Genomic DNA, 22288 nt, shown 5'->3' with positions numbered 1-22288 from the left:
AAGTGGTGAGCACGCAGTGTTGGTGGCCACTCCGTTCTTGTTTCCTCGTCAATTCACGGCAACGCTTATTATTGTTTACCAATTTGTTTGTTATTTCCGTCATAAATAAATTAGGACCTTTTAACTTTTCCCTAACTATTGCATTGGTCAAAACTAAGTCTGCATGTTATTTTAAGCGAATTGTAAAATTCAAAAATAAGTCGCATGACCTATTGCTTGTAGTTGTATTATAGTAAGTACATATGTTACAATTTCAGACTGTCATGCATAAAATTCAATTGAATTATGTTCGGGGCCCGTCTGAGGTCATGCGCAGGTGTATAATATTGTTCAGCTGAAAATCGAACTTTGAAATATTCTACAAGTCCAAACCTTACAGCAGTCATTGACGATTGTAATAGTAAACGAACATGGCGTCTAATAATGCGCGTGTAATTGCGCGTTCGCCTATGCGCGAGATGTTCAGGCGTTTCTTTTATTTGTTCCTATTTAGCTTACGTCACTGTAACCACTGTAACCTTAATGGAATTGGAGTGTTATAATAATAGTTTAAAAATAAAAATAGACGGCACAATGATAAAATATAACATTTAACATTAAAACAAGACTGCCAGAATACAGAGATCGTTGGGCACTCTTCGGGCTTCGCCTACCTATACGGCGTAGGATAGTGTAATCACTAAAAATAATTAAAACCAACGTTAATGATATAATTTATTATAACGTTTTTATACAGAAAAATCAATCAGAGAGAGCTAAAAATTTCATAATATTAATTTTATGTAAAGTAAGGTTAGTTTAGAAATATCTCGTGTTTTAAGTTGAAATAATCACGCTGTATACAGGAAGATTACAGCTAAAAAATATGGCATAAAACCATTAAAATTGCGGTTTTTTACTTCCAACAATAAACAGGTTTACTGAAACATTACCTATTATGAAAATTATAAATGAAAATTAAATCAATTACAATTTACAATACTTGATATAATACGGTTCGTTTTTTTAAAAATTAGTTAGCATGAGTAAAATATACTCAACCATGTCATCTTCGTAATTAATTTATTGTAGTTTTAGGTTTCCTCGTGGAAAACGACCGAACATGGAATAATTATTTTTAATGCTTAGGCATATCTATGATCTGTAACAGTCTTAACGATGTTTGTTAGTTTGTTTTGGCAATAACTCAAACTGTACATAGACGTAAGTTTCCGTGATTATTTTTAACTACAAAATATACTAAAAAATAAAAATTATTAAAGTGGATGTTAAAATTAGTTTAAAACACTTTAAGCTAATTATAGTATTATTGTATTTAAAAAATACATTTTAAGATTTTTTTACTTATAAAATGAGATAATTAATTAACTAATATAAAAAATAATAAAAAAAAAATAAATTAAAATTTTTTATTTAATATTATTTAATTTATTTATTTACTTGGATTAGGTATATTTGTTCTGGTTATTCTAATGAACGTTAAGAGAATACTGCAATACTATTTTTTCGTTTTATACAAAACTAAAATAATAAATTGTATAGTATAGCTTAATAAGATTTTTCAAGTAGGTAACCAAAATTACATTAAAAATTAAACTTAAGATAAAGTTGTATTACAGAATATTTTTATTTACTGTCACTAACTCTTATGACATATGTGTTACTTGCAATTATTCTCAATTTACTATATCTGGTATACCTATTGGACAAACAATGATTATTTTGAAATATTTCACTATTATTTTCATACGTAAATGAAGAATAAGAATTACATTTTGTTAAAAGCGTTTCTGTAATTAATAATCAAATTATTTCTTAATACATTTATATATAAATATATATAATATTATCAGTCTTTATTCAAACAAAATATTATATTATAATATAAAATGTGTTTACCTATCTAGTAAAAATATTTGAAGGATTTAATTAAAAATATTATTTTACTATTTAATGAATTGATACAAATATTATATATTAATTTTGAAAATGTTGTGTTTACCAATCTTTAAATTAGTTGATTCATATTATTTTATATGTTTTAATTTTTATATCTATAATTTTATCTATATCAATAGAACTATACAAATTTAAATATAAATTGGTATAAAGGTTATATCATAATACACGAATCATTGAAAATAATAATATTTTTAATTACTTCGAAAGACGACAGTATTACTTATTTATTTTTAGTTAATACCTAACAATAATATTAAAATAATAACGCAAGTGGTGTAAGTAGTAAATGATATAGTGCTGCCATCTACTGTTGATATTAGTTTTTAAATTGTGAAGTAGAATCATTTTAATCTAGAAGGCGTGAACTGTCCTAGGAAATGTGATAATATTTTCACAAGACCAAATTCGAATTACTAATACTTATTTATAAAAATAAAAATCTAAGGAATTATCACAAGAGAAGTTTACAATACCTTGTTAAAATTTAATATGACAGGAAAATTCAGGTACAAGTTTTTAATGCGACCATAATAGTAATTAATTACGTGTATAGTGTTTTATCAAATATTAAGTAATAAATATTACAGAGAAATGAGATTCAACAATTCTTTTTATCGGATTTTGTAATAATAATATACGATTAATAAGTTTTAAGTAATATATTGTGTTGAAGTTATCTGCATTGCCTATATATGACGCCGTGTTACAAATTAGCCGGATGAAAACGGAAACAGTACCATTGATTATAAATACTATAGATTGCACTGGCAGGTGATGATTGGGGGATACCACCAGGATGCTCAGCATAGAAAGTTAGTTGTGGCGGATTTCACCGGGACCGCTAGTGATTTTCGGTGGTGACGATCAGTTTGAACAATTTATTGTGGAGGGTGAATGTTTAAGCGCGTTCAGGTCCAGAATTCTAGACTAGAGCAATTTATTGTAGTCTTAATTCTTAATAATAAAGAAATACTAAATAAATTCGCCATGTCTAATCGCCGTTTACAGTTATAACATGCATGTTCATTTTTTTATAAATAATTAATTTAAACTAATAAATGTTGAGTTGTATATTGTATTTGATGTATTAAGTACTATGTCTCTACTGATGAGTACCAAACTAAATGTTTGTATACCTATTATATTGTTACCGTAAAAATGATTATAAGTGGAGAACAGGTACGGAGGAGCCTCTGCAGCCCTGCAGGTTTGTATTGCTTTTATAATTTAGCCTCTCCTCCCGCCAAAAAAAAAAAAATAAATAAATAAATATTTGTCCAACTTTTGCGTATGGTGCACGTTGCGCAATAGAATGGCCCCGACTGGCGGTTTGGTCAAGTATTTTTAGAGACGTTGAAAAATGTGACAAAAATTAAAATGCATATCGTTTGTAAGTGGCTAATCGATAAATGCATAATAATAAAAATTTGGCATTGTAGAGTTAAAAATGTTAGTTAGTGAACCTGATTACACAGAGTTTATCACAGTGGATAATAATCTATTAGTCATTCATTATGTGGAAGAAGACTCTTTAGCGCCGCTGGGAATATTGAAAAAAGCGCCTTTTATCATTAAAAAAAATTGACAAATGTATGTAATGTATGCGTTAATAAGAAGAATTAATGAAACACTGATGGAACAGTTTGGCATTTTCATAATGCCATTATTAAATTCACATATCGTGTACTAATGTGTATAAATAGAAAAAAACATTTAAAAATGCGTGAATAATGAGAAAAATGTCGTTTTGATGATAGAATAAAAATACTACTTTTGTAAGCACATTTCGCAATACCTTTGCTACTGGCTATATACCTATTTAATATTTATATGTATAGTGCTATAGTAGTTAGTATTATTTCTTTTTATCGTATGTTGGCTATAGACATAATTTAAAACGTAAACTATATTTATTCGTATTATATAATATAATTTATAATAAATAGTAATACAATAATATTATGCAGGCTAGATAATGTTTGTTATTAATTTTCTTTCAATAAATATAAAGGACTAATAAACTATTTATTTAAACTGTTTACCTATTTCTATATTTCTATTTATTTTTTTATATTTTTTTTAATTTCGTTCAAAAAACACTTTTCATACATTTTCATAAATAATATTTATGTTTTTTTCGATTACTGTTCTTATTAAATTTATAATTTCTAAAGGTTTTCCACGACTCTTTTTAACTTTCCTTGTTTCTTTTTATTCAAGACGCATAATTCGTTTTTTTTATCCTTATTATAAACGTTTTAGTTTCATAGATACACACATCAATAATGAATGCGATTTTAAATTAACATTGGTTCCTATTCTCCAGAACACAGATCCAAAATAGTCTTATGAATCTTTATCAATGTTACATAACAGTTAAACGTAAACTAGAATATTTATTACAAGTCCGTGTGACGGTAAGAAATTACTTTTATATTAATCTTAGCAAGGTCGGATGCACGATGGGTCGCGACAATTTTGCTCCGTTCAAATAACGAGATAATACATGCTAAGAGTTAAAAGTTGAAGAGATGAAGATTAAATGCTGGATTTTCACACACTATAGTACATGGTTGTAGGTTGTTGATATAAAAATTCGGTGAGTAAAACGTGCCCAATCCCGCCCAAAGTCTTGGTTAGTACAGCTAAGTTAAACTAGGTACCTAATTCAAGTAAGATAATGTTATGTATTTTGTATGTATATATATATATATATATATAAGTATAATAGGTATAGACTTATTAAATTATTTTTTGTATTTTTTTATTGTCTTTGTAAATGTAGTATATAATATATAAGTATTTTAACTACTTTACATTTATTTAATACAATTACGGATAGAGTAATTGGGACAAATGATAATTCATTGACTAGAGAATTTCAGTGATTTAGTATGGATCAGCACAAAAACTGTTTGTATCGCATCATCCCTGTATTATTCATACCGCATAGGTATCTATAATATTATTATTTTATTTTATTTTCGCCCCTTACGGGTTGTCGCTCCTCCAACACATCGACAATCGCCGGCCAGTAATATACACACATTATACACATTACCCGTTTTTTTCGATATTTAATATGCCGTATTGTGTTAAAAATGTGTAAGATATATTGCCAATCATATATTTATTACTAGGTTTCTTTATTGAGCTAAATCTAAATTATATTGTTTTATTGATACTGATATACATAGTATAAGCTGTAGTACATATTTCTTAATTATTTTAATGCGTTCCTATTATCTGTGTAAAACGCCATGGAATCTATTGTATTTTTTATAAAGTGTATGATGTACCCACTACCCAAATATTACTGCATTTATATTAACGTACGGTTTTAAATATTATTTATAGCTACAATAGCTATATACATTAGATCAGCTGACCAGTCTGCGATCCGTAAAACGAGTACACATAATTTTGTAAGTAATATTTATTTATTTCAATTGTTGTACTATATTATAGACTAAGAGTCTAAAAACCCTAGAGTGATTTAATTTTAATAGTACAGCTATAATAATAGTTGTCTGTCTAATATAAATATTTACAATTAAGTATTACCATATCATAAACATATTTATATTTATTATTACTTAATGATGTATATATTATATTATAGTATACCTATTATTATTTAATAACAATTATATATTAAGTATAATTTTAGAATAAAATTAGAAAAATGTTGAATTTGATTAATAGTAACCAGAGGAAGAATATTATCTTTTATGTAACTTAATAACTTTTTTTTTCAAATGGCAATTTTTTTTCTATAAATAATGTTTCACAAATAAAACTTGCGATTTATGCATTTAAATAATATGCTAACTTATAATCGAATATTTTTGATTATTTATGATTTAAAATGGCTGCTATTATTATATCAAAACGTATAATTCATAATTTTTATATTTTAATTCCAATATATTATTAATTCAGGGAGTAGAATCGGGTAACCCGCAAAAAAATGTTACCTTATTCCATGCCTGAAACCCATTTACACAGCGACAGCGCATTGCCCGCACTATTCGCAAATTTTACCAAGTTTTTAATAAGAAACTCATAGACAATTTTACTCAGTTTTGAACGCAAAACTTATAACCCGAAAACAATGTGATCCATTTTGGTATCCCGCGTAGGTACTCAAACCCGCACACAATAGCTCCCGGTTTTGAACGCAAAACCTACAAGCCAGTAGCCACCATATTTCCTACCCGGTTTTGAACTTAAAACCCATAATTAATAAACGTTTCGTTTCACTTTTGTACCGCACACTCCAAGCCCACAAGCAATTCAACCCGATTACAGACACAAGACTCACAAGCAATTGCACCCCATTTTAAACCTGTAAAACCTGTAACCCATAACATTTTTACCTGGATTTTAATGCAAAATCCGATAAGTTTAGGTACCTAACAAGTCTTAACTCATTTTAATTCCCTGAACTTATAATACAATGGGATTAATAATTATCTAGCACTTGCAGCAGCTTCAATTATTTCTTTAGAAGCTGAGACATTAGCCAGAGTCTGGACGTTCACAGGGGGGTGTTTTGTGTGTTCAAACACCCTCCTCTATATTTGGTTTTTGTATGGTTATTACTTATACTATTTTAATGTTAATTTTCATAATTATTATTATATTTTGATAGACAGGTATGATATTACAGGGGCTAGGTAAATCGAATCCAAAATACCGTTTTTGTGGTAAACCTAGTCCCGGATTTTAAAAGGTATAAAGTAAACTGTGTCCCTGGTTATAATAGGTTTAGTTTCCAAAACAGCACATTTTCTTTATCACTTTTACGGGATTAGTACTATTTGTTATATTAGAAATGCGTGGTTAAAAATGTGCTTCTTTTGCTTTTAATATCTAATATTATTCACAACGGCGTACACAAAAATCACAATTAATTATGTATATAACTGACGTGGTTAAAAATGTGCTCTTGCTCGTTGTAAACGATGACGATTTCCAGTCATTGAATCGAACACTGATTTTTTTTAAAATTACCTAGTTGCATTGGAAAAATATGTCTGTAGACTTAAATTGAAAGAAGAAAAATTAAATATAAAAAAGACCCCGTCTTAAAAGTATAAAACGACTACAAAATAATGCAAATCCTCGTTAAGGTATTAAAATATAATATTCTATTTACCGTAGGGCATTACGTGTTGTGCATAAAAATAATCGTCTATAGAAAATAAAAAAAGGCGTTAATTCCTAATATCTACCGACCGTTAAGAATAACGAACATCACACTACTACAGCTGGGTAGTAATAATAAAAAAAAAAAAAACGTTGTACTCTCGTCGTCTGGAAGGCACGGCATCGGACGAAACCATAATTTAGTTCATTTGCGATTCAGAGTTCAAACGACAAACACACCACACAAGAGTAAATGGCTGTAGTCTACGAATCAGCCAACGTCAATGAAATCGAATAACGCCGACTCGCCGTTTTTATTGATGAAATCGTCGGTAATCGTATGTTATCATTATCGCAATACAATGGATTTGGTGCACTGGAGATACAGCAGTTGACGAACCGACGACGTACGTACGAATGCAGTTCCAGCCGAACGGCACCCGCTTTTTATGATCGCGCGGCCGGGCCGCCGACACGGTGGCTGTATTATAAGCGGTACCGGAGCGGACAACGGTTACGGCAATCGTTACTAATTTACGAGAGATCGTCGATTAATCGTCACGTAGCAATGCGACCGGCTGCTGCTCGGTGGACACGAAACGTCATGGACAACGGTACGGTTAGGGCGACAACGTACTGCGTCGCGCGTGCAAATAAAAACGTTGACCTGTCGCGACACGGCCGGCGGAGGCTGACGAACCACCGGACGCAATCGAAGACGCGTAAAAATAATACGGTGACCGATAAAGCAGCCGGTCAAAGTCGACAAAGTGGTATTTAGCGATCGTACAAAAATACGATGCCGGATCCATACATACACACATGTCCTGACTGCAGCCGTGACGGTGAACGATGCATGTATTTATTACGTATCAAAATACCGTGGTGGCATCACCGACACCGGGTCACGGACTATATGCGATATTAACGTCGATACACGTCATTGACCGGCCGGCGTTTGCATCACCGGCGGGGACGCGCGATTTCGATGTGATGCGTCGTCCGGTAGTGGTGAATTTGACGGGCCGTAGGTATTCGTAACGAAGCTGATGCGCCGCCAATAACACACGGGGTGATGGCAATGCAAATTACGCGCCAAGACGTTAGACGAATGGTGAACCGTCGGGCGACCGTACATTTTACGCACCAAGACGACATAATAATATGGTTTTGAGTGTGCCAAACACTCGTCACTCGATCTGTACTAATTAATTATTAATCGTATATATATATATCATTTATTTTTTCAATGTATATAATAAAACTTTTAAACGATTATAATCTTCAAAAGACTTAACATTCTTAGTGAAGATATTCTTAACATAATGGCTAAAACTTCGCAAAAATTAGATTTAGTTTTGTAATTTTTTTCTTGATATCAATATTTATACTTAAAAAAGTAGGTATAGCTCTAATTTTCAAAAAAAAATGTGTGTTTATCAAAAAAACAAAATTACAACTATAGATTTAGACTAATTAATACTTTTTTATTAAATCTATCCTTCTACGTGTATTTGTTTATATTACCTATATATTATGTATAATCTATATTATATTGGTGTATAAAATGCATTTTTCTAACATTTTAACATTTTTTTTTTTACATAAGCGAGGAATCGTAAGTTCTTACACGGGAGTAGCAGGTAAAATATTACATACGTTAATAAATTCCTATATAAGTGATGTGTAAGTTTCTACACAGTAAAAAAAGGTAAGTATATATAGGTTAGTTTAGTTTCTATACGGTAAAAAAAGGTACGTACGTAAGTTCACACAAGGTGGAAGACAGGTACGATGTAAAGAAATATACTATATTTTATATAACATTATAAGTTATCAAACTGATGATGCTGCCTTAAAAAAAATAAAACATCATATTAAATTTCATTTTCATATACATTTTAGTATAATATTTCATTAGTAGTTATTGAAATTTTGAAATTATTCTAAGTAAATACGTACATAAAAATAAGAACTTATAAGTGACATGCATATAAACAAAAATCAGTCAAAAATATGCCGAAAAAGAACATTTTATAAATGAAAAAATTGTAGAGCACTCAATAAACAAAAACCAATCCGATTATGTTAAACATTAATAAGTTTACGAAAAAAACCACATCAAATATAATTATTTTATTATAATTAAATGTATGACAATATCGTCCAATTGTATTGTGTGTCCATAAACATTTCCGGCCGAGCCCCGCCGTGTGCACGTCTAAGATTGTACAGGTATATCTGCCATCGCTTATTTATATTATACGCAAAATATATGATGATATACCATTTACCTCGTGATGCACTTCAAAAATTCGCGTACGGAACAGATCTGTCACCGCCGATAGAGAAATCTGCAAATATATAACAAACATGAAATAATTATAATAAACTGACGATTACTGTAAAGTATGACACACGTGGTTGGTTAACAACCGTTGTCGACGTTTGGAATGTAACGACCCACACGTGTGATATGCAGTCGTAATAATCGTTATGGTTATTGTTTCATTGGTCACACATGAGTGAACTATCAATAGAACGGTGGTGATGTACACTCGAAGCCTCTTTGATTGGACATGTTTGGGCTACCGCAACGCTATCACACGGTGGCTATCGCTAACGCGGCGTGACGGACCACAAAACGGCTATTGGTACTGACGTCGGCCACGACTCGGACCCAATAGTGATGTACTGCGTAAGCGACGACGCATTGATGGCAAAGACGGTACGTGGTGAGTTGTTTGGAATAAAAATGTCGACAGTGTCGACTCGGCTGCGACTTCCGGCTACACTGCGGCCGGTGCAGGTGTGCGAAATCGGCGGTGACCGGATACAGACAGCATTACCGACAGGCCGATGGTTGCACAGTATCAGGACCTGTGCAGTAGCTGTCCGCAGAAACTAATTATACCTCTTTTAAGTCTTCGAATCTCGACGGCAGAGTCCTGTCCTTAGTAATTCACACACGCATTCGCCGTACCTGTACGTTAAGGTCAAAACGTAGGTACGATTAAACGCACTCGTGGTGATTTTTAGCCAAGGAGAAAAATATGTATAAATATATTACCAATGTGAACAGTGGCTGTATGATGTGACCAAAATCTCATCTATATTCCACAATAATATTATGTCGAAGTGAGATAATTGTTTTTTTTTTTTTAATACTATATTATTATTAATCATCTATGCCTATAAAAACATTGTAGCGTGCATAAAGGACGGTCTGACATTCTTTTAATATCAATAAAATCGCAAAAATATGAATATTAAACACCTAAGTCCACTAAAAACCACTCTTTTAACCCGAAACTTTACACACATTGTCGGTAGTGTCACCGATACAGTTTACCTGCAAAAAAAAGCCAAATATTCTATAATTAATTTTTATTTTATCGGTTTCCATCACTTTTTGACGACATACGTTACTTTTTGACTATTTTGCAGTAAAAAATGATTTTACGTGTTTTCAAATGTTCAAATCGTACCAGAAGCATTCCACACATTTTTCGACGTATTTTTAAGAGAGAAGCATACTCGAGATGTCTCAAAAAACGTGCAATCTGGTACAAGGGACCGTCGGACCTTACTTCTATACCAAAACAATGGCGAAAATTCAAATTTAAACGACCTAAGTACGGTAAGAACCACTTTTTTGAAAAAAAACTCGTAAGCAAGTTTTCGCGGTGAAGGATTTATTTTTCGACTCTGAAACCTTACACGCCTCGTAAAACGGGTTGCCCAAACGGTGTGCGCGCAAAAAAACATGAACTTATCAAGATTTTTATTTTATATTACTGTCGCCCACGGCCCCTGTTCATTTTTCGACGTTTTTCACCTAAAAAACTAAATTTACGTATTTTCAAGAGGGAAGCATACTGGAGATGACTCTAAAAACCATAATATTCCATATGATGTCAATATGCGGTAATTTTTGTTTTTTTAATATTTTTTTTTTTAGATTCTGAACAGAGTGATGTGTGTTTTTTTTTCTATTTTTGTGTCTTTTATCGCGTATTAGAGTAGTAATAGTGCTTTAATTTTTGACTTCAGCCTCTGTTTGAATAGAAATTGAATCTTGTTAGTAATTTGGAGGGACAAAACTAAAAAATTTTTAGTGGTTGTCAAAAGCGTTTGGAAATATCCTGTAAAAGTAATGGAAAATAGAATTTTTACGCATATATCTTTCTTTACACATTCTTTATACATTTTCACAAAATGTTTATATTAGCTTTATCTATTGACAATTGAATTTTCAAAATATTTAGAATTTTTTTAAACTATTTATAGACCATTGATATTTTCGATTTTTCTAAATTTTTTAAAATTTAATAAAAGGTTTATTATTGGCCTTATTGTAGTAAAAAAAAAATCAAAAATCGTTAGTCACAATTTTTGTTTATAAGCATTTAAAATTCGAATGTTTACGAAATTTGTCAAAATCACCAACATTTGCAAGGAATTTTGAAGTTGAAAATTCATAATATTCTTGTGATTTATACCTTAGGTTAAAAAATCCTGCAATACAAGGTTATCCATAAGTTTCTTCAAGTATCTGTAAAAAAAAATTCTAGCCAATATAGAAAAAATTTATGTAAGTATGAAATTTATTTTTTAGTGTTCAGATCGTACGAGAAGCTTCTGCAACCGTTGTAGCGTACACAAGGGACCGTGTTAGTTTATGTTTAGATATCAAAAAAATTGCGAAAATCCAAATATTCAATACTTAAATCTTGTATGAAATCACTTTTTTTAAAAAAACTTATGCAAATTTTCGGGGTGAGGGATTTGTTTTTGGACTCCGAAACTTAAACGCATTGTCAGCAGTGTCCCTAAACAGTTTACGCGCAAAACAACACGAAATGTTTGATATTTTATTTTATTTTATCGGTTTTCGTCACTTTACAGAAATAAGAATTTTTCCATGCATCTGATTTACTGTCTATTTGATTATTTATCAGTTCCAGTACCTGGCGGATAATCGAAGTTCCCCTAAGTTGATGAAGCTATATAGTTAAGGGATTGTAATTGATTACCAGTTTCTTATTATTCTGAGAACTATAAGATTTATTTCATAGTAGCTACAAAGTTAAGAAGCTATTTTTTTAGCTCGTTATTGTGAGTCACGACTCATGGTGTGCAAATATAGAAATCAGAGTCATAAATTATATAGCATTGGTTATAAATTCTAGTATACTATGGGGAGAATTAATGTGTATCAAATTTTACGGTGAATTTGTTGTTTGTTTTTGTTATAAACAACCATAGAAATCATAGAACCATAAAAAAGAATACTGTTGTGGTAAATTGGTTTATTAGTGGATTCAATTTTGTTTTCAATTCAGTATGCTCTGTTAAAGGATTGAATAGTACAATACACATTTAACATATTAAGAACTAGGTTTGTATTAATTTTTAGGATATAATATTAATAGCAATTTATTTGTTTTTGTTTACACATTTAATAATATCATAGTAGCTAATACAATAATACATAATGATCTAATTATTAAACACTTAACTTATACAATTAGACACAATTATGAACTTATATGTTGGTAAAAATTATGTAAAGTATAGAATACTTTATCATATTTTAGTGTAAATATTGGTTGAATTTGAATTTTTAGAAATGTTAAACTCCTAATGTTGTCATACATCAGTAAATTGTATGTAGTTTTATTACAAATTTCTTTCAATTTTAAAACAAAAATGCAGTTAATACAATTAATTAGGTATGTATAAAAGTTAACTACAATAAAAATGCGCTTCTTAAGTAACAATAATAATTATCGTTCATTTTAATTATTTTTTCTAAAATTATATTAAAAACAAACATATTAGTAAATTAAAAAAATCAAATAAGTATCTATTACATATATTATAATTTCAGTGAATGTTTAACGTTTAACATTAGTCTTTGACTAAAATATTCAATTTTTTTTTTACCTTATTGTATAAATCTCTTAAATAATATAATTGAAATAATTTTATAAAATACTCTTAATTTATCTTAAAACTTATATTTTATAACCAAAGTAAAATAATGTCTTCCAAATCGTACTTATTTATTTATTTGTGCTTGAACTAGGTAATAAATAAATACTTTTCAAAACATTTTATAATTATTATATTACCTATCTTAACTTAAATATAGCAAATTTTTATCAAACTAACTATATTTTTGGATACATATATAAAGAATGTTTATTTCTATTGCAGTTGCATGAGACATAAAATAAAATATTCAATATCTTATTATATGTATATTCTATAACTATTATAAACAAAAAATGTTCATCGATTAAATATAATATAATAAATATAGCAATTTAGAACACATTTTAATTTAATTATTACATTTTTTAGGTAAAACATAACAATGTTTATTCATCATCATATAAAACATTATATTTCTATTAGTCGTACTCAGAACTCTTGTTGAATGTTTGAATATCAAAATAATAAATAGGTTAATTATTATAAATTTAAGTTAAAATTATTTATTCACAAACCAGTTTTTAATTTCTTTGTTAATATTTTAATCGATGACATGGATTTTTATTTCTAACTAATTTTTATATGTTTATAGGTTGCACTAGTGCTTATTATTATACAAGCTAATACCTTAGTGGATAAGTTTTTATTTATAAAATTAATTAATTTAAAACTATATATACAACGTACAAAATGTTTTATAAAATCAATATATTTTATGTTATAGTATATACGATTATGTTTACACAAACTTCATACATGCATGTATAATATAAAATGATTTAATATTTAAAATAAATATACAATATTATTACTTGAACACATAAATGTAAAATAATTTTCAATTATATCCTAAATGTTCAAAACAATAATGATATATTCATGTAAATGCAAATGGGTTTATACGACATAGAATATTAGAAATTTACCAAAAAATCGATATTTATAACATGATTGATGATTTAATGTTGTTATTGGTAAATTTTTTTGGTAGCAAAATAATAAGTTTGTTTGATCAAAATAAGGTATTTTTTAAAAGTATTCAAATAGTATTACTATTTGCCTGTATATTAGTAATTTCATAAAAACGACAAAATTCTGATTTGCATTAAAAATGAATATTCACTAGAAATACAAAAACATTAACTTACTCATTAACAATACTATTTACTATATATAAACAAATAAAAACAAAAAATGTATGTGTTTTGAAACAATCGAAATGTAAATATATTTCGAATAAAAATCGTTCAAAAGATCCACAGCATATTAGTAAAATAACGAGATATGTGCAAATTAGATGATAATAATGCTGTGGTTATTATTTTATTGTATGATGTGTAATATGTAGTAATATTTTTTAAGCCGGCCATTGTTGTAGTTTCGGAAACCTCGAAATGATAATAGTACAATGATAATAAATTATTATTATTATTATTAATAATAATTTATTTAGTCAGATATGGCGAGAGTAGTATGAATGATATGCGATTTTTAAATACAAATTAACGAGGAGGAATGATAGACATCGATCGACGACGATAAAATAGTAATGATAATAATTATTATATCGCGTACCTTGTTGTTTCATTTATTTGTATAGCGTACGCAGCTAAGTTATGTTTAGAAAACGAAATCGGACAAGAAGTGCGGTGTCGTCGTACATTATAATAAAGAATAAAGTCAAAATAATAATATAAATTGCAATGATTAAAGACAGCCGACGATGCGGATGTTTTTGGCCGGCGTTCAAGTTGCTCGGATGTCGTCCATGAGTCTCTCGTACTCTTGGCGGCTCATCGGTAGTTGCGGTTCGTCGTGCAGACCCCCTCCGCCGCTGCGTCGTTTCCTCGAGAACATCGCGCCCGAGTGAGGCGTTATTTCCACGCACAGGACGACGAAAAAGTTGCGGCAGTCGTAAGCAGAATCCTGATCCAGGAGTTTCGCCTGCCGATCGGCCTTTGGTATCAACGACGAGCCCAGCCCTCGTTTGTCGGCGCTCTCCGAGTTCCACGCATCACAGTTTCCGTCAACCGCACTGTCGCCGGTCACGTCTGATCCGTGCCAGATGGTCTTCTGAGGCCTGAATAACGATAAATCGTAAATATCGTATACTATACACATAATAGATAATAATATCATTATTATTAAACATTGACTCTTTACTATAATTATCGAATAGGCAGATACGCTACGCGTACGACTGGTTTTTATTTTTACCGACTTTTGTTTATTTTTCATTATTATTACCTAATAAAGACGAGTTGTGTGTGTTATTTTCTATACTAGAGTTCTGTGCAGGGATTGGCACCTTGACGGTTTCAACAAGTCTCGTTCAACGTTGTTGATTGCCGGTCATTCAAAATTAGCTTTTTTAAGACTCACGGAATTATGTTACATTGAAATATAAAACTATAATACCTTTTTCTAAAATCATAGCTAATTTTTACATCTATAATATACAACAAACATTTATATTTATCGTAACATGTCAGGATTTTATGAATACTAGTGTTATTTAGTTTGAAACCCCGTAAATTTATTAGTTTTAGTTTAATATAGCATACTGCATATTGGATAGATAATTGTATTTTAATAATACTTAATATTTATTAAAATAAAAAAAAAATCACCGAAGAAATTTCTACTTCAAAATGTAGGTTCTGAAAAAATTATATAAGAGTCAAGTTCCAATGACTTATTAGCATCAGTATGGCCTCTGTAGAATTGTCAGTGAACGAGTGTATAATAATAATTATAACATTGTACATATTGTTTTGAAAAAAAAATATCTATAATAATCTAAATTAGGTAATGCACGACTTTTTAGTTCACAATACATTAAAAACTATACAGATTATTATGAAGCACTTTTAAAGAATTGTATGATCTTTTGACAAACTAAACTATGAGTTAGTGATTTGGCCAAACACTTGAGATTTAAAATGTATACTCCAGGTACGCACGAACAGCAAAAGAAAGGCAATTAATAATTACATTATAACTAAACCAATTGGGTGGACAATTATATTGTTAAATGACTTTAATTAATAATATCGGAAAGTCAACTCGTTGTATACTACTGTTGAAAATAAAAAGATTGGGTGATAAGATTCCGTGTTCTTTTTTTGTTTACGTCACTATTTTTCACACTTTTGACTTTTTTTTTTTTTGTTAATTTTCAATAATGTTTGTACACAATTCGTTTTTTATAACTGACTACTCTCTGCTAACGGTAAGCCTTTTCCTGCGAAATATCTTTACATCGTAGTTTAAAACAGAATACGCGTAGCGAACACCACAGTCGTTGCGTTATAATAGTATACGAAGCTATAATAGGTAACGAAAATACAATAGAGTTTCGTTTTTTTTTTTTTTTTTAAAGGCACACCGCTATAGTGAGAAATTATTACAATGGGATCACTCATTTAAAACGAATTGTTATTGTTATAGAACGGCATTTAATATGCTGTACCCGAATGCTTTCGCTGCATTGAAAATGCTGTAGGTAATACGATACGTGCAACGGGAGAAAAAAGTAAAGGTTCTGACGTAACGCGAATATATTATAGTTCGATGAGAACGTAATAGGTTATATTTTCTTGTATTATTTAAATAAGCTTTATTTATATGCATCTTTATTAATTTATGAAATAATTAATAATTAAATAATATTATTTCAACAAAACATAAGGGCAAATGCTGAGACACACTTTAAAACGATGAACTGCTTATAAACAAATTATATTATTTATAATACTATATGTTAATGTTTATTCAACATTTTAAATTCCCAATTAAATATTTATTGTATACAATAAATATATATTTTGGTTCGATAAAACGGTTAATCTTTTTATCATTCTTAAACTTATTATTATGTATTGCTACAAAGTACAAGGAATAAATGAAAATCGCTACCAGTAATAATAATTATTATAGCTTATATACTATGGTTAAATTTAGCCATGACATTATACATTATACATTATATAAGGTATTCAATATGTATATGTTTAGAAAACGGTATTTTTTCTTCTTCCTTAATGAATATTCTTGAATATTAATAAGGGTTAAAATGCACATTTGAGAATATTTTTCAAAAAAACCACCCTTATTATTTTATGCACAAGGTAAATCAACTTTTGATTATTAAATGGTAACCCTATTTTTTTATGTACCTAATATAAAAATTGAAAAAAAAGTAATTATAGTAGTTCATATTTTAATTTATTTTGAAAACTTTTTAAAATAAATGTGCTTAATTTACCAAAAATTAATAGTAAAATATAAATGAGAATTCAAAGGTGTTATTAAATACCTTAAGCTAAATTAAGAATACTCTTGGTTAAAAAAATTATTTGTATTTTAATTATCTAAAAAAAAAAAATAATTTTGTTAAAATCATCAGTGTATTACCTTCGCCAAAAAAATTCGTAAAAAACAAAGTGTAATCTGTCGGAGGTGGTATTATTCATTTGTACAATATCTTAATAAGTCAGTTATCATAAACATTCAACTGTTTAACCTAATTTTATAAACACAGTTTATACCGATAATATTATTAGATTATTTATAATAATAATAATAAGTAGCAAGTGCCAAATATTATTTCAATAATTTAATTTTTGGTACAATTGTATTATGATAAATAAAAAAAACCCGTATACAATCGATATATATTCTGTAGTATTATTGGCGGAATAACCCGGTATTGATATTATTATGTTATTAAATTTTGTAGTAAACTATTACATCATCATAGTATAGCCTGCTTATTTCAACAGAAATATTGTCATGCACTAATATAAAATGATATTAATAATAAAACATAAACAATAAAAATAATATTACATAAGTTATACTATTATCTATCAATATTCACGACCGCAATGGCGACGATGCATATTAATTAGTGTATGTCTAATGAACTACTTAAGTTTTTTTTTAATTTGCTTTCGCAAGATTTTAATATACATAATATTATGTTTAATTTTTTTAAAGTTATTTTTTTAATTTGGATTTGTGTGAAATATTTTCAAGATAAAATCAATGGGCTCAAATATTCGGATATATATATGTATACATATTTTTTGTTAAGTGTTATTTACCAAGTTTGACTGGTATTTTTCTACATTGTAGTTTGTAAGAATTTTTCTTTTATAAAAAAAAATTTAATTGATTAATTAACTTCTATTTAAATATGTAATTTTATATTAACATTGTTGTTTTCATTCACTGAAGTGTGTATCATTAACACTTAGTTATTACATCTGGTTAAAAATTCATAATATTACGTCCTATTTTATTGTTATATATTTTAAAGATTTTAATTATTATAATGTAATCTTTAAGTTTAAGATGTGATGAAATATATTTATTTTAAAATGATTAAATATTTTTACTATTGTTTTAGTCATTGATAATAATTGTTAAATTGTTAAATAGTATTTTACAATTCCAACAATAGTTGAAATAATTAATCATTTATTATTTCAAATATCTTTATACGCATAATAGTTTGAATAATGATTTAAATACTTTTATACACACTACACATGACTTTGATTTTAATAGACTTTAAAATATGATAAGCTATGGTTTGAGTTTCAATTTTGTTTACTTCCTTGTGACTTTGTATGAAAATTCAATACCATGAAATATAAAGTACTATAAAAGTACAGTTAATATTTAATTATTTTTCAGTAATATTAATACATTTGAATACATCTTTCAAATTGTAACTGCGTCATCTTAATTTAAATTAAAATATTTTCAACTGTTTACAATAATCTTAAACTTTGTAATATTTGATATAAACTGTCAAGTGCAAAAAATAACTTTATTTAGAATATTACAGTTTACTCGTATATGTTTCTTCAATTGACACAGATCTGAAGTGTAATTTACCTCTACTAGCATATGCGATTTACCAACATTTTAAACCGTTTAACCGTGCATAATATATAATTAAAGATGAATGTTCCTCTACATACTAAATACTATTATCATATTTAATATTATACAATTTTTAAAATTATCATCACCACAAATTGAATAACATTCTTATTTGAGCTGTTATGATAACAAAGAGGATGCACTTTTTCTCCGAATGCCATTATACAATTAAATGCATTTATTTCTCACAACAAACATTCGATTTTCAACAAAGCTATTTTTGTGATTAACTAATGGGTGATTGTATCTATGTTGATTGTTGATAATGATAATAATATGTATAATCTTCACTGAACATTATGAATAGCTGCTTTAATTTTGACTTAAATTCAAGTGTTTAAGTGCTTCATTTTGAGATAAGAAAGCCTTTTTTAATCCATATAGCTATGGTGGATCACACTTTAGATCAGTGTTATCAAATATTGTAATCATTAAGATTTTTGTAAATTGAAAATTACCATAAACAGTGGTGTTATTTAAAATGTTGAGTAAAAAGAGACATAAATTAGAAAATGGAACTGAAATTAATAAAATATATCTAATACCTAATAAAACAATATTTTTTAACTATATACTGAAAAATATGTTTTTTATTTTTCAATATTGGTTGCCGTTTAAAAACCAAAAGTTGATACGCACAAAATAAAAGTGGGAGATTTTTTAAAATATCTTCAAATATGTGTTCTATGGTCCTTATTAATATGCAAAAATGTACAATAGGGAGATAGATAATCGACCGTTTCCATTTTCCAAATATATTGAACACCCTGTTTACACGATATGAATGGTGTATATATATATATTATATATTATATTTAGGCTTATATGGGAAAATGTCCTGTTTATATAATATGTCAACGCACGTATATTACATGGATGCTTTATTAAAAAATTCACTACTTTGGAATTCAGTATCGTCCGGAATTTTCAAAAACTGTCTATAGTTTCAGATCATTAAATAACATACCTAATATAAAAATAATACGATTTTCCTATAAAACAGACGGCACAAATATTTTACCCAGCGGTTACTGACGATAATATCGATACGATGTACTGCATACGTCTGTACATTATAATTTTTATACGGTCGTTTTACTTGCTAAAAATGCTAATTTTATACCACTCTTACCACGTGAAATCGGTGAGCACATTTTTTCCACTAAAACTGTATATCCTGGGCTGCTGTGATATAAACGCCCCGTTTTCACTGAATATATCTTTCCAAGAGTTAAATAGCACATCTCCTTTGATGTTGACTACGGGCAAATCTCTATCGGACTCGTGAACGATCGTTTTCAAATTATTAAGCCTCGAAGACAGGAACGCTTTGAATGCTCCGTGAAGCCCCGCTCTCTGAGACTGACGATAACACGAGTAGTCCACGCTCTGAACGCCGTGCATATTACCTGAATATGGTTCGTTCAATGCTGCTATTCGTAACTACATCGTGAAACATTCATATTAATAGTTATGACTATAATATTGAGTAAGTTTATAAACTACGTACACAACAATAGCTGTGTTACGTGTATACGTAATTATATACATTACAAATATAAATCAAACTGTTCATAACTGACCATTTTTTAACAATAATTAAACGAAACAAATGTGAAATTTTCCTATACTCACCATTTTAGGATGCCACTGAAACAGAACAAAACATTACGTATAAATGTACAATATACACGATGAATTATTGAATACAAACTAATATATTATTTAGAAATAAGACAAACAATATCCAATTGTATTACATAACTATAGTACTATACTGAGAAATAATTATATAATTTAATCAACACTTGAAAACGGAAAATTCGACTGTGAGCCTTACCATTGTATTATCTTTCACTGGATGATTGTGTACTAAATTTGATGATTCTAATGGCACTCTTGTGGGCATCGGAAAGCTTGTCGGGACCGGATCGATTCCAGTGGTGACCAACGAACCGAGCTGTAAAAAATAACAATTAATGATTGACGTGTAAATTAAATTAAATCTATAATATCCTGATAATAATATGACTCACAGAAATGTACTGCCAACCACGCGTAACACGTACTAAAAGAGCTTCTTCTTCGATGATGAATGCAATGGTACCCATCTGAGTTCTGTCTGTCACCTAAATTTAAGCAAATATTGTAAACAATTCAATTATTTCTATAAAGAAGCACGTGCAGCGATGTACGAGTAAATAATGAACTGTAGCATATTATTATTACGGATAATATGTGTTTTATATATTTACGTTTATCATTGATTTCTTGTTCGGGAACGTCAGAGCGCCTGGTACAATAATGTGTTCATTGATTTCACCTGTAAATTAACGATTGTGAAAATAACACTGGTGGTAAATTAATTAGAAAAAAAAATGTATCTTGTTTTTATTACTTCGGAGTGGCGCAGAAGAAAAACCAGGATCACCGGGTTCACCTTTTTGCCCTTCGACTCCAATACCCGGAGCACCCTGGTAGAACGGACATTATTTGTTAAAGAGAACATAAATAAAGCATAAAGAAATATACTTACTGGTGGGCCTGGTGGTCCTGGAACAGGCACGTATGTTCCGCCTGAACCTGGTAATCCGTCTTTTCCTGGTTCCCCTTTATCGCCTTTCTACTCGTATATACACAGTCATTACATTTTAAATATTTAAAAATATGAAAATATTAATAAAAATATTTTAATAATGATTTACTTACAACAGATTCTCCCGGATCTCCTTTTTCCCCTTTAAGGCCTCCTGCTTTACCTGGTGTACCCTAACACATACAATCGTAAAATCATTTTTCATAATATTTATACGAATAAGTAACCTATTGAACTGTATTAATAGAAAATAGATTAAATAATATTGTATACAATCTAATACCTAATGTAAAAATAAACAAAACATTATCTATTTGTCGTGTTTCAAACTACATCAGTAACATTTAATTTTTTTATAATCGCGGTGTTTGTTAATTTATTTCGTGTTATAAATGATGTTACCAGATACTATGATATTTTTCTTAAATAATATAACTTACGTCTTCCTTAATTTGTGATTAGCGTATTAATGACATACATAAAGAATTAGCTATTTTATTTAGTACATAATAATATAAACAAATATTATTTTAAAACTTACTCGTAAACCAGGCAAACCAATTTCTCCAGGTGGACCCGGCGGACCTATAGGACCTATAAATCAATAACAGTTTAATAATTTAA

At 29.0% G+C, this 22288-nt stretch overlaps 1 protein-coding gene across 4 annotated transcripts in view; it reads right to left on the bottom strand.

Annotated features, from left to right (window-relative positions):
- Positions 1 to 14093: 14093 nt before the first annotated feature.
- LOC113551069 (collagen alpha-1(XVIII) chain-like) overlaps positions 14094 to 22288 on the bottom strand; it is a 229410-nt gene continuing 221215 nt past the window's right edge. For 2 of the 4 annotated variants that reach the window (XM_026953101.1, XM_026953103.1), the window contains 11 exons: positions 22206 to 22258; positions 22105 to 22110; positions 21778 to 21837; positions 21605 to 21691; positions 21467 to 21542; positions 21324 to 21391; positions 21105 to 21197; positions 20909 to 21028; positions 20704 to 20718; positions 20201 to 20511; positions 14094 to 15193 (listed from right to left, as the gene is read on the bottom strand). In XM_026953101.1, coding sequence (XP_026808902.1) covers positions 14860 to 15193; positions 20201 to 20511; positions 20704 to 20718; positions 20909 to 21028; positions 21105 to 21197; positions 21324 to 21391; positions 21467 to 21542; positions 21605 to 21691; positions 21778 to 21837; positions 22105 to 22110; positions 22206 to 22258 — 1223 coding nt within the window. In that variant the 3' untranslated portion in view covers positions 14094 to 14859. The remainder of the gene's footprint in view (positions 15194 to 20200; positions 20512 to 20703; positions 20719 to 20908; positions 21029 to 21104; positions 21198 to 21323; positions 21392 to 21466; positions 21543 to 21604; positions 21692 to 21777; positions 21838 to 22104; positions 22111 to 22205; positions 22259 to 22288) is intronic. The other 2 variants (XM_026953104.1, XM_026953102.1) reach the window with 2 other exon arrangements.

Source organism: Rhopalosiphum maidis, chromosome 2 (genome assembly GCF_003676215.2).
Source record: "Rhopalosiphum maidis isolate BTI-1 chromosome 2, ASM367621v3, whole genome shotgun sequence".
Taxonomy (NCBI): Eukaryota; Metazoa; Arthropoda; class Insecta; order Hemiptera; family Aphididae; genus Rhopalosiphum; species Rhopalosiphum maidis.
The sequence above is the reverse complement of the archived record's forward strand: the minus strand, read 5'-3'. Positions and strand labels throughout refer to the sequence as shown.